General features: G+C 33.5%; 1 protein-coding gene and 1 non-coding gene across 2 annotated transcripts in view; both read left to right on the plus strand.

Annotated features, from left to right (window-relative positions):
- METTL15 (methyltransferase like 15) overlaps positions 1 to 6,295 on the plus strand; it is a 229,340-nt gene extending 223,045 nt beyond the window's left edge. The window contains exon 6 of the mRNA XM_049780093.1: positions 5,750 to 6,295. Within this exon, the coding sequence (XP_049636050.1) occupies positions 5,750 to 6,210 (461 nt within the window). The 3' untranslated portion in view covers positions 6,211 to 6,295. The remainder of the gene's footprint in view (positions 1 to 5,749) is intronic.
- On the plus strand, positions 4,540 to 4,646 carry LOC126019641 (U6 spliceosomal RNA). Its single transcript, XR_007499273.1, has one exon. It is a non-coding gene; the product is annotated as a U6 spliceosomal RNA (small nuclear RNA).
- Positions 6,296 to 12,483: the final 6,188 nt, after the last annotated feature.

Genomic DNA, 12,483 nt, shown 5'->3' on the forward strand with positions numbered 1-12,483 from the left:
AACTAGTGGCTAAATCACATGCCTTGCATGCATTCCACCTGGCTTCAGTTTCTGCCACCCGAGTTGCTTCTTCAAGCACTGCAATGAGTGATGATTGTATACAGAGCCTGAAATAAGTCCTGAATACTACTGGATGTGACCAAACAAAAAGAAGACATTGAACACCTTTACTTTCTCGAAGTATTAATGGCTTGAACTCACCAGTCAAAAGGCATAGAGGGCCAGATGAGTTGGAGAACTAAATCTAGTCTTCTGCTTAGAAAAGGCATGCCTGTGGTACCATAGGGATAGTATAGCATGTAGGGATTTTGCCTTGCATGCAACCAACTTAGGTTTGGTCATCAACACCTTATATAGTTGCTTGAGCACCACCAGTCATAAATCCTGAGTGCAGAGCCAGGAGTAACTCCTTAGCATAGTTGAGTGCTTATATATATATATATATATATATATATATTTGTTTATATATAACATAATATGTTGTAATACATGTTCTGTATAATATACTTATATATAAATACATATAAAGTCATGTCTGAACTCATAAACACAAGCTAAATGAAAAGGGCTGAAAAGCAATATTTTAGGCAAGTCTTAGCCTAAAAACATATGGAATGGTCATTCTTATATCAAACATAATAAGCTTCAAATTAAAATGATAAGGAGCCAGGCAGTATGACTAAGAGATCTATATATAGCAAAGCTCATTAGCATATCTAACAATAGTGCATCAAAATATATGACGTCCAAAATTAACAGAATGAGGAAAACAATATGATTTAGAGTAGAAATCAATGAAATAGAAACAAACAAAATACAAAAAGATCAATTAAACTGAGAACCAGCTTTTCAAATGAATAAAAAAATGATTGGGCTAAACATTATTAGCTAGATATACAATGAATAAAAAGAGAGAAAATTCTAATTTCCTCAATCAGAAATGAAGAGGAGACATCTCAATAGAAATTCAAAAGATCATCAAGGTTAGTATGAAAAATTTTATTCCATGAAGTTGAAGAGTCTAGAAAAAAATGGACAATTTTTTGGAAAACTATATACGCTCTAAAACTGAATGAAAAGGAAGCAAACACCTGAACAGATCAATTACTAACAAGGAAATAAAAATGCTAATGAAACGTCTCCCTTAAAAAAAAGTTTGTAGAGGCCAGAGCAATAGCGCAGCAGTAGCAAGTTTGCCTTACATGCAGCTGACCCAGAACAGGCCTGGGTTCGATGCTCAGCATCCTATATGGTCTTCCAAGCCAGGAGCGATTTCTGAGTGCATAGCCAGGAGTAATCCCTGAGCACAGCTGGATGTGGTCCAAAAACCAAAATAAATAAATAAATAAATAAACCGTTTGTGGGCCCGGAGAGATAGCACAGCGGCGTTTGCCTTGCAAGCAGCCGATCCAGGACCAAAGGTGGTTGGTTTGAATCCCGGTGTCCCATCTGGTCCCCCATGCCTGCCAGGAGCTATTTCTGAGCAGACAGCCAGGAGTAACCCCTGAGCACTGCTGGGTGTGGCCAAAAAAACAAAAAACAAAACAAAACAAAAAAAACAGTTTGTAAACTAAAGATGTGTTTACAGTTAGTTCTTCCAAATCTTCAACAAGGACCTACTTCCCATTTTTAGGTGCTTTCAGAAAATAGAAAAAAACTTCTGAGTTCAGTATTGCTGATAGAAGAAGTAGAAGAGACATTGCTGACAAAAATATATGCCAGTTCCCAGATAAGCATAGATTTAAAGATCCTCATCAAAAATGTAGTGAACCAACCCCAACAATTTATTAAAAGGTTCTAATACCATTATCAAATTGGATCTATCTCAGGGATGCAGGTATATCTCAGTATACACAATTCAGTTAATATGATATCCCTCATGGACAATAGGAAAGAAAGAGAACATGATTCTCATTATCCGTAGATGCAAAGAAAGCATTTTACTAGAACTGACCCCCACTAGTAGTAAACAGCAACAAAATAAGTTTAGAAAAACTTTCCTCATCTAGTAAGTCCTATATAATATAACACCAACAGCTTATATTCTGAATAATATAAAACCAAAAGCCTTTTTTTAAATCTGTAATCAAACACAAGCCAATACTGCCTGTTATGCAACAGTATTGAATTTTTGGCTACAGCAATTAGGCAAGAAGTAAATGGATTCTAATTGGAAAAGACAAACTTGTACTATTATCATTTTCAGATGACATGATATTGTGCATTAAAAACCCTAAATTAAAAAATAATAAACTGATACAATAAAGCAGCAGACATATAAAATCAGTACTCAGAAACTTGTTGCATTTTATATGCTAGCAATGTGGATCAAAGATATATATCAGTAAAACAGTCTCATTTTCAATATTTTTCCCAAATAGCAGGAGCTGGGAATCAGCTTAACAATGGAGGTAAAAAACTAAATAAATAAAATAATAAGTGATCCTTACTGAAATAGGAAGAAATGATCTTTTATCCTGATCTTCGAGAAAAAGCTTTAAGTCTTTCAACCAGTGAGTGATATTAATAGGTTTCCTATGTAGCCTTATTATATTGAGGTTATTTTACTGTCTATTATTTTTTATCCTGGAAAGGCATTTTTACTGTCAAATAATTTTTCTCCATCAGGTTATAAAATAGTGATTTCCCCCTCATTCTGTTAATGTGATACATTACGTCAATTCTTTTCAATATATTAAACCATTCTTACTTTGTAGTACTTAAAATCTGTGCGATCTTAGTATATAACCCTTTCATATTTTGCTGAATTTGTTTGCCAGCATTTTGTTGGTTATGTATGACTATACTCACAAGAACTATTACCCATAATTTTCTTGCAATATTTTATATTTTAGAGAGAACTAGCTTCTTAGAAGATTTTTAATTCTCTGTAGGTGTGATGAGAATGAGAAATACAGTGAGAAATGAAAGGTCAGAGAAAAAAACAATATTCCCTAAAAAAAAAAAAAGGAACTTGGAGCCGGAAAGATTGCACAGCAGTAGGGCATTTTCTTGGCATGCAGTCAATTCAGGACTGACTGACAGGGTGGTTTGAATCCCAACATCACATTTGGTATTCCCCCACTTCCACCCCCAGGCTTGCCAGGAGCGATTTCTGAGCACAGAGCCAAGAGTAAACCCTGAGTGTGCTGGGTGTGACCCAAAAACAAAACAAAACAAAACAAAACAAAACAAAAAAAAGGATCTGATCAAGCCATGGTGAGGTGTTTGTAAAGAGATTCTGCCTTAGAATTGGGATGTGCCTGATCCTGGAATAGAGTGTCAGTACTTTTCTTGATGGGTAGTTTGTTTGTATGGTCAGATTTTACTAATTCAAGCCCTTTCTTATTGCAGGTTTATTCATGTCTCCTATTTAATTCTAGAATCAATTATTTACATTGTTTCTTTTTTTTTTTTTTTTTTTGGTTTTTGGGCCACACTCGGGGGGTGACTCCTGGCTGTCTGCTCAGAAATAGCTCCTGGCAGGCTCGGGGGACCATATGGGACACCGGGATTCGAATCAATCACTTTTGGTCCTGGATCGGCTGTTTGCAAGGCAAACGCTGCTGTGCTATCTCTCCGGGCCCACATTGTTTCTTCTTGAATCAATTTTAATTGTATGTATTTTGGATATAGAACAGTAATGATTGTGTAGTATTATTTTATTATGCTTTAAATTTGTTTTATAAGTAACAAAAATATTGAAAAATTTATATCTATTGGCTATTATGTCTTTTGCAAGGATTAAATTTTTTAAATTAACTATAGATTTTTTTTACTTCATTTAATGTAGGTACTTTCTTACACACTTTGGGGGAGATGTGGAGAGTTTTATCAGATGTCTATTTTATGACTTCCATATCTACTGTTAATTTTATCACCCATTTTGAATTATACCAAGTAGAATAAATGTTAAAGTTACTCTTCTTTTTTGTGTTATTACTTATTTTCACTGAAAATACTGTTTTATTCAACTAAATTAACCTGCAATTTGATTTAAATCTAATTGCTTCTATAAATGCAGGGTTTTTTAATGTATTTATATTTAATGTATTTATAAGGTACATCAATATGTATAGCTTGCTATAAAAGTTGCTTTTTCTCAACATAAAGTGGTCCCCGTTAGGGCCCTTAGTGATTGTGCAAGCAGTAAGGCATCTGCCTTGTGCTTGCTAGCCTAGGATGGACCATGATTCTGACTCCCGGTGTCCCAAGCCAGGAGTGATTTCTAAGTGTCACCAGGTGTGGCCGAAAAACCAAAAATAAAAGTGGTTCCCTTTAATTATTTTCCTTAAAAATTGTTTTCATATTTTAAGGTTTTCTTTTTTGAGTGGACATGTATTGTTAGGTCTTGGTGGTTTTGTTGTGGTGGTTGTATGTCTTTTTGTCAGAGTTTGCATTAGTATATTTAAATTTAACGCAATTATTGATATTTGTAATTAATGAGCTTTTTGCTATTTTAATCTTTGTATCATTTTTGTTTTACTATTCTTTTACTTTTTTTAGCAATATCTTTAAGATGTTAAATCTCTTTAACTTGTGCTCGCTTCGGCAGCACATATACTAAAATTGGAACGATACAGAGAAGATTAGCATGGCCCCTGCGCAAGGATGACACGCAAATTCGTGAAGCGTTCCATATTTAAAAAAAAAAAAATCTCTTTAACTTTTTTTTCTCTTTAACTTTAACTTTATTTCTTTGTGTTTTGTTCATTAATGTGCGGCTAACTATTCATAGGTGTATTTCTTCCTAACTAGAAGTAAACTATAGTAACCTTGCAGTCATTTAGTTCCACTTACCCATTCACATCCTTTGTGCTATTGGATCATATGTAGTACAAAATCATATCTATCTTTATGTGTGTAAATCATAAATTCAAATATAAATTTGCTTTAAGACTCCTCTTTAAAAGAAATTAAAATGAGCATAGATAAGTAGGTATGTTGGTAGATCCAGATATAGGTATATACCTGTGTCTGTCTACTTATCTTTATTCCACCTCTTTATTCTCTCATGTAATATCTGAGTTATCTTTTAATGTTGTTTTGCTATGGCTTGATGTATTTTCTAAAACATTTCTTGATTGCAAACTATTAGCAACTCTGTTCTTCAATTTATTTGAAAATATTTTTGAACTTTTAATTTTGGAGTTTAGTTTTAGAATAGTCTTAATATTTGGAATGTTATGTCAGTATGATATAGTCTGTGTTTTCTCAATAGGAAATTGCCTATTAATAATTTTGTTTGTTTTATATTATTCTACCTTATAATATATGTAATTTTATATGTTCAGTATTGTTCTTATTATCTTTGTCTTAGAGTTCCTAGATTATGTTGTTCCTAAGTATAGTTGTCTTTGTTTATTCTCTTTGTCATTTGGCTAATTTATGATTATAATTTTGGATTCTCTCCAAATCTGGGGAGTTTTCCATTAGTTTTATGTATTATATATCAACTTTTTACTCTCTCTACTCTTAACTTGACTTCAGTGTACCTTATGAGTTATGGAAGATATTTCTGATACAATTGATTTAATCTCTGAAGAATGATCAGAAATAAAAAGCAAAAAGTAGAGGTTAAATACCACAATTTTATTAGCAAATTTGATTCATAAAATATATATATATATGTGCATACATACAACATAACACTCTGGGTCTATAATGGATGTTACTGATTAATGGATGTTACTGTTAATGAATGATGTTACTGATTTTCTTTCTCTGTTTTCACAAAATTTAATCATAGGTGCATTTCCTCCTTCTGCCACTTATGCTCGAAAAGACTTGTTGCAGCGATCTACCCATATTGCTACCAAAACTTTCCAAGCATTTCGAATATTTGTGAACAATGAGCTCAACGAACTTCACATGGGACTGAAGACAGCTCAGAAGTTTCTGAAACCTGGTGGTCGACTTGTTGTTCTCTCCTTCCATTCATTAGAGGATCGCATTGTCAAACGATTTTTACTTGGCATAAACATGGCAGAAAAGTTTAATCTTAGTGCTAGACAGAAGGTGAAACAAACATCACAATTGAATTCAGTTCATGAAAACCAGGAAGAAATCTCTACTGGAGTAACCCCTCTGCTTTGGGAATTGATACACAAGAAGGTACTTACTCCAGAAGATCAGGATGTACAGGATAACCCCAGAGGACGTTCAGCCAAACTTAGAGCGGCTATCAAATTACGAGAAAGAAAGTTGTAATCTGATGTTGCAAGATTTTTCTTACAGTTTCTCTTAACTTTTTCGTATGATATTCCTGAACAAATTAATATATGTACTAAATATGTCAAAATTTGAGAGTATTTGATTTTTTTTTTTTACAAAGGAAATGATAGTACAATGAAAAGTTCCACCTCAAGGACATAAGAATCTGAAATATGAAAACTGTGCTTATTTAAGCATTATATTTGACTTTTAAAATGCAGTTCTTTCTTAAACCAATACATATTTTATATTTTTCTTTAAATATATAAATAAAGTCAGGTTATTTGGAGAACTTAAAAGCATATCTGCATGCCCTTAATTCTGAATTTAGATACTCTCTTACAACATTCTTGGCTTTAATAACTCATAATGATCAGATAATGAATTTTAATTTCTCTGCTTGGGATTAATTGATTGCTACTGTAGGTCTGTCAAATATAGATAGACTTAAATATAAATAAGATTTAAGTTAATTTTTAAAATTATATTTACCTAGATAAATTTAAAATTATATTTACATTGATACATTTTATTTTTAATTTTATAATTTAAAATTATAAAATTCTGGGGCTGGAGAGATAGCACACTGGAAAGGTGTTTGCCTTGCATGCAGCCATTCCAGGATGAACAGTAGTTCAAATCTCAGCATCCCATATGGTCCCTGTGTCTGCCAGGAGCTTTTCTGAGCACAGAGCCAGGAGTAACCCCTGAACACCACCAGTTGTGAACCAAAATTCAAAATGTGTGTGTGTGTTACATATACACAGTGGAATATTATGCAGCCATCAAGAGAGATGAAATCATGAAATTGTTCTGTTTTTTTTGTTTTGTTTTTGGGTTTTTTTTTTGGGGGGGGGCACACCCGGCATTGCTCAGGGGTTACTCCTGACTGTCTGCTCAGAACTAGCTCCTGGCAGGCACGGGGGACCATATGGGACACCGGGATTTGAACCAACCACCTTTGGTCCTGGATCGGCTGCGTGCAAGGCAAACGCTGCTGTGCTATCTCTCCGGGCCCATGAAATTGTTCTATACATAGATGTACATGGAGTCTATTATGCTGAGTGAAATAAGTTAGAAGGAGAGATATAGACACAGAATAGTTTCACTCTTTTATGGATCTAAAAATAAAAAAGACATTATTGTAATAATCCCAGAGACAATAGAGCAGTGGTTGGCAACCCGCGGATTTCTGTATGGATACTTGCATGCAGAATATTCTCAATAAAAACTTATTGAAACTAAAAACAGTGTACCATCCTATGTATTTTGGTTTTAAAAATGTGGCTCTCAAAATAAATTTCAATTGTGATTTTGGCAAAATTTGGCTCAGTTGAAAAAAAGGTTGCCGACCACTGCAATAAAGTTAAGGACTGGAAGGATCAGCTCACAATATGAAGCTCACCACCAAGAGTGATGAATGGTGTTAGGGAAATAACTACACTAACATTAACTAATTGTTAACAACATCATCTCTTCAGCAATGTCTCTACTTTCCTACGCCAATGTCCTTAATTTCCTTCTGGCCCCCAACCTGCCTCTATAGAAGGCACTTTTTCCTTTTAGCTTTTAGACAATGGTTTAGAATACTGTTACTCTTAGGTTACCTATCCTTGTACCTCCTTCCAGCACTCAGTCCTTGTCCAGAGTGACCACTACTTTTATCACTATAGTGGTTTCTTCCTTAACGTACCCCCACTTCGGTCACAGTAGCAAGTTTTCAACTAAAGATGAAGGCAAACCGAACAGAATAATGGCATATGAAGATATAGATAGACTGAAAGGGCACTTAATAATTGCTATTTACCACTTTGGATAGAAATGTAATAAATTCTTTTTCAGAGTCCTAAATAGATGCCCTGCTGACACCTTGATTTCAGTCTTATAGACTCTAGAATAGAGGAAGTGTAAATTTCTTCTGTTTTAAATCACTCAATATGTGATGATTTGTTATGACAACTTTAGAAAGGCAATAATCTGGTAAAAAAAAATGTATGCATTTTAAAACACTTTAATAAAACCAATTCCAAAGTGTTGTACTATAAGATATATTAGTTAGTAAGAAATTTTTACTTGTGATTATTATTATTATTGTTATTTCTATAATCTGGCCATCAGGATTATTCTTGAGAGCTTCTTAGTCTTTATTGTAGTATAAACAATAAAACAAATAAGTTAAGAGTGTTAACTGAAAATGTTTGGGGAAATTAAAATAAAATAGAATCAGGTTATAAAATGGGTTAAAATTAAGTCGTTTATTTTTCAAATATAAAGCAGTTGCCTTTTATTTCTTGATTTCTATATTGATAGCGTTCTATCAGTTCTTTTAATATTGCAACTTTGGTGTCATTGTATGTAATATATTAATGCTTAGTTGAATATATATTTTCACTTATTAAATAAAATTTAAAAATTGAATAAAAATTTTAGTTGATATTTTATTTAAAAACTTATATTACTTACTATGTAATTTAACTAAACAAATTTCTGGATTTTTTAAGAAACAATAATCACATATTTTCTACTGAATTATTAATATGTGACATGATTTGTGTTTTTTTTTTTTTTTTTGTGGTTTTTGGGTCACACCCGGCAGTGCTCAGGGTTTTTCCTGGCTCCGTGCTCAGAAATTGCTCCTGGCATGCACGGGGGACCATATGGGATGCCGGGATTCGAACCGATGACCTTCTGCATGAAAGGTAAATGCCTTACCTCCATGCTATCTCTCCGGCCCCGATTTGTGTTTATTTTTATTTGTTATGTTACAGTGAAGGTTATCTTACAGAATGCAAAATGCCTAAAAAAGGTGTTTGTTTAGCAATGCTAAGTAATCAAACCAAAGACCCCTCACACATGTAAAGTATGTAATTTTCTGCTTGCATACCTTTGATATTTAATGTTGATTAATATCTCTTAGCTTTCACTTACAAATACTTGAAAATTACATTTTCTCTGTGCTAGATATTACATTTCTTAAGGTGGGATATGCTGCTTATTAACATCATCTAAAAATTATGATCATTTTTATTGGACTATTTAAAGTGCATGACAAAATTGTAAGTACATTCATTGTACAAATAAGGAGAAAATATATTTACATCTATTCAATAGGCATATATTAAAAGCTTCTTCCCAGTCTCCATTTGGGGCTTGCCCTTCAAGCCTGTGTCTCCCTTGAACACCTGTCTCTTGCTGTCTCAGTATTTCTTCATTTCTACTGTGAAGAAGTTGTTTTATATGCTAAAATCTTTGGGGGTTGTTTTTGTGTTTGTATTTGGAGGGGTGTTATTGTTATTGGGGTTGTTTGCTTCTTTTGGGTCTACACCACACCTGGCAGTGTTACCTGGCTCTGCACTCTCAAATCATTCATGATTGTGGTGCTTGAGATCAAGCCCGACAGTGTACTGTCACTCCAATACAATATATGCTAGAATCTTTAGGTAAGAGTGAACTCAAAAACTTGTTCCTGTCTAAAATTCTGTAATATTAATTTTAATGTAGTTGGTTTTGAGCATTTGTGATTATTATAGTATCTAATTATAATAGGCATTTGTGTGTAAGCAACATTCAGTATTAGAACTTTGAAATGTAAAAGAATTTGTGGGATAAATGTAAATTTGATGATAAAAATGCTGATCGGAGATATATTTTCACAGAATCACAGCGCCATATGTTTGATGTCGAACAAAGTATGGTTTGTAAAATCCAGCATCATATTCTAAAGAGACTGGATTTTTGTAACAAGTATAACTATTTTTGTATTATTTTCTCAAACTTTGTCTGTTTATAGTTACTATTTCCAAGAAATGTTTTGTAACACACAGCATGAACTGAAGGAAAACTAAGGGAAATTTTAAACATAAATTATTTTTAAGTCTTGTTACAGTATTTTAAAAAATGAAAAATTAAATTTGAGTTAACTGCACAAGATGCAGTGATCATTGTTTACAATTCGCCTCATTTAAATGAAATATCCATAAATATTTTGGTCATCATTTTTCACATTAGCAATCATAAGTTTACTTTATACCCAAAAGTAAAGAAATAAAATGTAATGCCTTATTACATAAATTATGAGACTCTTTCTTTGATAATATTACAACTCTATTTTCTTAAATACTGAACAATTTTGTCCTATTTTCATATGCTCTACTAAATATATAACTACTTCTACAATGCAGACCTAATGAAGAGAACATTCTTATTTCTGATTTATGCTTTGACCAGTAATACTGATCTGCCTTGCTCAAGGTGAAAATTTTTTGTATTTTGAAATAACTACATAATATAAGATTCATATTTTTTACAGGAAAAGCAATATTGTTTTCACACTTTTATGTGTTAATAGAGTTGTAGTATTGTAAATAATACCATTGGCTTTGGGTCAGAAATATGAGTTTGAATTTCAGGTCTGCATATATTAGTTCAATATAATTTAGACATACCTTTAACCTTCTGAATTTTCATTGATTTCAATTTAAATGAGGAGAGAATCGGTAATTTCTTATCAGATCAGTATGAATTAAAAATATCCAGTGAATAGTTTTGATTTGGAAATAATAATTACCGGGCCGGGCGGTGGCGCTGGAGGTAAGGTGCCTGCCTTGCCTGCGCTAGCCTAGGACGGACCGCAGTTCGATCCCCCGGCGTCCCATATGGTCCCCCAAGAAGCCAGGAGTAACTTCTGAGCGCATAGCCAGGAGTAACCCCTGAGCGTCACAGGGTGTGGCCCAAAAACAAAAAACAAAACAAAAAAAAAAAAGAAAGAGAAATAATAATTACCAAATTGATCATATTTTGAGATAGTATGATTTGGGATATATTTGGCATATTTTAGATAGTTTTATGTATAACTTTGCATCAATCGATGCAATTGATTGAGTTCAGTTCTTATTTGAGAGTTTTATGCATATTTATTTAACATACCCAGTATTTGTTAAACTTTGACAGGATACATAAAACACATAGACATTATTAACCTACTGGAGTTTCCATTTATAATAGAATGAAATGGTGGAACCGGTATGCATAGCAGGTAGAGGCCAGTAAATTGACACTCATTTGCCTTCCTATATTTCCATGTCAATTTTAAATGGTCAGCCTAACTGATCCTTTTAGTAGAATGCTACAAAATACATTTTGATAGGAAAATGAGAATTGTCACTTTGTGGACTGGATATAGAATATACCTAAATTATGTACAAATTATATTTCTCCACTGTAAAGCTATAAGAAGAAATTAAAGTATTAAAATTCTTTGTTACACCAAGGGGTGAATAACTGGTGAGTGATACAGGGACAGTTAATACTTACCATGTGGTGGTTTTCTCTTTTACATAAATAGATACCAGAACTATGATCATGTAACTCCTGCTAATTACCTCATCTTGACATTTGCAAAACTTTATTTTTTTTCTGGCTAAATATTTACCTTGGTTTTTTTTTTTTTGAGAAACTTTTATTTTTATTTTTACCACAGTGGATTAAAAATCTTTCACAGTAGTAGTATTTATTTTACTTTAATATCCATTTTATGTCCTTCCAAAACTTATTCAATTATGTTTTCTTGTCTTCACCAATCTTTGTTTTGTTTGGGGACAATACCCAGCAGCGCTCAGGCTTATTCCTGGCTTTGTGCTCAGGGATCACTCTCTGTGGAGCTCAGGGCACCATATGAGATGCCAGGGGTGAGGTCATGTCAGCTGTATGTAAGGCAAGTGCCCTACCAAACTGTACTCTCCATCCTCATCCCCACTCCCTTCAGTATTGAATCCCTTCTCCATGATATGTCTTTTTTTCTTAGTCTATAAGCATTTCAAAAGTGTCCCTAGGGGCCAGAGATAATAGCACAGTGGTGTTTGCCCTGCAAGCAGCCAATGCAGGACCTAAGGTGGTTGGATCGAATACTGGTGTCCCATATGGTCCCCAGTGCCTGCCAGGAGCTATTTCTGAGCAGATAACCAGGATTATCCCCTGAGTGCTGCCGGGGTGTGGCCCAAAAACAAAAACAAACAAACAAACAAAAAAGTGCCCCAGGTGAAAAGCAAACAATAGTAAATAAAATCACTTACAAAATACCACCTTTTGCTTTAGAATATGATCTCTTAAAATCAACATTCCCCTAGTTTCTAGCTTGTTATTTATCAAATTTTAGCATGTCTGACATATAAACTCTTCCCTTAAGAATTAATTGTGATGCCTTAATTATGTGATTCATTATCCTAATTTCTCTAATTACCTGATCTCTGCACCATTTCATAATATTGCCTT

Source organism: Suncus etruscus, chromosome 9 (genome assembly GCF_024139225.1).
Source record: "Suncus etruscus isolate mSunEtr1 chromosome 9, mSunEtr1.pri.cur, whole genome shotgun sequence".
In the NCBI taxonomy this organism is placed as follows: Eukaryota; Metazoa; Chordata; class Mammalia; order Eulipotyphla; family Soricidae; genus Suncus; species Suncus etruscus.